Source organism: Sinocyclocheilus rhinocerous, unplaced genomic scaffold (genome assembly GCF_001515625.1).
Source record: "Sinocyclocheilus rhinocerous isolate Xijiao unplaced genomic scaffold, SAMN03320098_v1.1 scaffold1408, whole genome shotgun sequence".
NCBI lineage: Eukaryota > Metazoa > Chordata > Actinopteri > Cypriniformes > Cyprinidae > Sinocyclocheilus > Sinocyclocheilus rhinocerous.
In genome coordinates this window covers 213,593-216,790 of record NW_015649223.1, presented here as the reverse complement: position 1 = coordinate 216,790, position 3,198 = coordinate 213,593, and the positions used below count along the sequence as shown (strand labels likewise).

The following is a 3,198-nucleotide window of genomic DNA, read 5'->3' as shown; positions in this document are numbered from 1 at the left end:
TTCGGGGTTTTTTAAATGTATTTTCCAAATTTTGAATAGCTAAAATAAATATTTAACACAAACAAAACAAAACAAATAAAATAATAAATAGCTGTTTTATAAAATAAATAGCTCAAGAAATGTCTGTTTGACTCGAGGTTGGACATTTTTTAATGCGAACTACAGTATATTGTGGAAAATATCTTCTAGGAAATTGCATGACTTTTAATTTGAAAAGTCGCCCGGAAACACTCTTGTAGCTGCGTTCGTGCTTTTGAGTGGCGGCGCCTGAATACGCAAAAATCAATACTTGTGGCTTTTTAAATTTAAAATCAAGACTTTTGGAAGATAAAAACAATTAAGAGATGTTTTATCACGTAAGTTCGTAACTGTTTCGGTTTTACGTGTAAAATGTACATCAGTAGTTCCATATATTCGGCTCGTATATGCATTGATGCTGTTTGTTCTCTGGATGTAGTACAGCTAGCTAGTCAAATATTGCCATTTTAGATTGATGTATATTATGCGTATTTTCCTTATTTTATAAAAAGTACAAAGCGGTCAATGTAATTGTTAATGTAGAGTGTTTGTTAATGCAAACAGATTCTAGATACGTACTTTAATACATTTTCGATTAGCCGTATGTGGCTTGTTGTCACGATAGTTATGAATGCCCCTCAATATTTTCTGTATTTAGTGTTGTTTTCTCAATAATAAACCATCACAATAGATCTCTTTGGAGCATGAGATTCTCCTCCACCCACGATACTTTGGACCGAACCTTTTGAACACAGTCAAACAGAAGCTGTTCACTGAGGTGGAGGGAACATGTACGGGGAAGTAAGTCTGACAGAAAGTTAGAGATCTGACTTTTTTCACTGAATATTATGAAATATGGATCTCTAATGTCTGTCTTTTGTTCCACAGGTATGGCTTTGTTATTGCAGTAACCACAATCGATAATATTGGAGCAGGTGTTATCCAGCCGGGCAGAGGTTTTGTGCTGTATCCCGTCAAATACAAGGCCATCGTGTTCCGTCCCTTCAAGGGAGAAGTTGTGGATGCTGTTGTCACCCAGGTTAACAAAGTACGGGTCCATTTGATCTTCTGTTAGTGCTGTTATTTTCATTCTAAGTTCATGGAGACAGATCAGAACATTCATGAGCCCTTGTATAAAGAAGTTACCTGCTCAATGTTAATTTATACGGTTTTGATAAAACTCACTGTCCCTGCGCCTGATGTTTCCGACCTCAATACAATGTTTTGCTCTCTTTCTTTTCCCAGGTTGGACTCTTTACAGAAATTGGCCCCATGTCTTGTTTCATTTCTCGCCATGTAGGTTTTCCGTGGAACTATATATGTATATAAATCTAAAATTGTGTAAATAGTCATAGTGTAAATCATAGTCATTGACACTTGTAATTGTCGTTTATCTGTGTTTCTTGTCGTATCTAGTCTATTCCCTCTGAGATGGAGTTTGACCCAAACTCAAATCCTCCATGCTATAAGACAGTCGATGAGGTAAGACTCAATGAATCACTTTAGGAATCGTTTAATTGAATTCAAATCCTCATCTGCAGAAATATAGACATTTCAGTTTGCTTTCTTCAACAGGACATTGTGATCCAACAAGATGATGAAATTCGACTGAAGATTGTGGGAACTCGAGTGGATAAGAATGATATTGTAAATCCCTGTCACTTTTGTTGAATATGCGAAATAATATTTCGAAAAGTTCTATTTGTATACAAATATTTTCTTAAGGTTTTTAAGTATTCAATTACTTTTTTGTTGCTTTTTATTAGTTTGCCATTGGATCTCTCATGGATGACTACCTGGGTATGTATTTCTTGTAATTAAAACATCTGTCACAGCTGTGTTTACAGTCAAACTCGTGCAGTTAGCTGTGCCATACCTTTGATATTTATTTACAATTTATACTACTAACTATTGTTTATGTAATTATTGAAATAACAATAATATATCTAAACGGATTCATTTCATTTCAGTGTTGTTTTCAGTAACTTTTTTTATTCTTTGTCTAATTTCTTTGTGCTATCCAACTATTGTCTAAGAGTCTTTTTCTCATTCTTCTAGGTCTTGTGAGCTGATTCTTCTGCCAAGAATATGGGAAATATGAAATGCTGTGGTGATGCAAAATAGTTTATGTATATACTGTGATTATTTCCCCAGTCATTTGAAGTTATGTCTTTGTTCTTTCTCTTTTTTTATTGTCATTTTTATCCCCATGTTAGAATATCCAAGTCCGTCAAGTCACATGGGAACGAAATGTAGCTCAGAAGTGGCTCTACGTGATGGAAAGACTTTGAACTGTTTAATTTAAAGTGAGGCAGCAGAGAAAAGGGTAAATATCGTCAGTTGGGCTCTTCTGAAAGACCCTGTGAGCAAAGCCAGTTCACAAGCATGTTATTAGAAGGTAAAAGTAATCATTCATCACATTGCTTTTAGAGTTATTCATCTCTTTATTATATAAGGTAATTTTTAAAGCTATTTTTCTAAATGCCAGCCCGCCTGTACTTGAATATATTTCTCTTTTATAATATAGCACTCGCAAAATTTTGAAACATGTCTTCGTCTGGTTGTTTTCTTTTAGTTATTGCTTGTTCTGAGATCCTTTTGTAAGAAAGGCTTAATACATAGTACACAGTGAGCATTGCTGATTTTTGCTAATATTTTGATATTGGCACCCCAGTACTCTAAAAACAATATTATCACTGCAACAGCTTTGGCAGCAAAATGTTTGTAATTGAAACTTCCTTTCATGCCAGTCACACAGTAGCTCACTGCCTACTGAAACATTTAAAGGAATAGTTCACCCCAAAAATGAACATTTGCAGAAAATGTACTCACCATCAGGCCTTTCAAGATGCAGATGAGTTTGTTTCATCATGGGAGCATTATATCACTTGATCACCAGTGGATCCTCTGCAGTGAATGGGTGCCATCAGAACGGGAGTCGAAACAGCTGATAAAAACATCACAGTAATCCACACCACTCCAGTCCATCAATTAACATCTGGTGAAGTGAAAAGCTGCATGTTTGTAAGAAACAAATCCATCATGATGTTTTTAAGTTCAAACCTTCGCTTCTGGGCAAAATATGACTCCATAATTCTTCCAGTTACAAACTCATCTACTGTACATCGCCTGAGGGTGAGCAAATTTTAATTTTTGGGTGATATATCTATAATAACAATT

At 35.1% G+C, this 3,198-nt stretch overlaps 1 protein-coding gene across 3 annotated transcripts; it reads left to right on the top strand.

Annotated features, from left to right (window-relative positions):
* Positions 1 to 213: 213 nt before the first annotated feature.
* Positions 214 to 2,857, top strand: LOC107710303 (RNA polymerase II subunit G). Of its 3 annotated transcripts, none has more exons than XR_001636585.1 (9): positions 214 to 356; positions 710 to 819; positions 907 to 1,066; positions 1,264 to 1,314; positions 1,435 to 1,500; positions 1,594 to 1,665; positions 1,785 to 1,818; positions 2,077 to 2,147; positions 2,235 to 2,857. XR_001636585.1 is itself a non-coding variant. In XM_016515040.1 (9 exons), the coding sequence occupies exons 1-8, from the start codon at positions 345 to 347 to the stop codon at positions 2,088 to 2,090; spliced, it is 519 nt and encodes a 172-aa protein (XP_016370526.1). In that variant the 5' UTR covers positions 214 to 344; the 3' UTR covers positions 2,091 to 2,128; positions 2,235 to 2,857. The 3 variants fall into 3 exon arrangements, 2 of the variants coding, with proteins under 2 accessions (XP_016370526.1, XP_016370525.1); XM_016515040.1 differs by having other exon boundaries at positions 2,077 to 2,128; XM_016515039.1 differs by having other exon boundaries at positions 2,077 to 2,857.
* The last annotated feature ends 341 nt before the right edge of the window (positions 2,858 to 3,198 follow it).

Bases quoted from the DNA above. Each gene is read 5' to 3' on its own strand.
- LOC107710303 (XM_016515040.1), top strand. The intron at 1,067-1,263 runs GTACGGGTCCAT...TTCTTTTCCCAG, and splicing joins TTGTCACCCAGGTTAACAAA to GTTGGACTCTTTACAGAAAT. The intron at 1,666-1,784 runs GTAAATCCCTGT...GCTTTTTATTAG, and splicing joins GAGTGGATAAGAATGATATT to TTTGCCATTGGATCTCTCAT.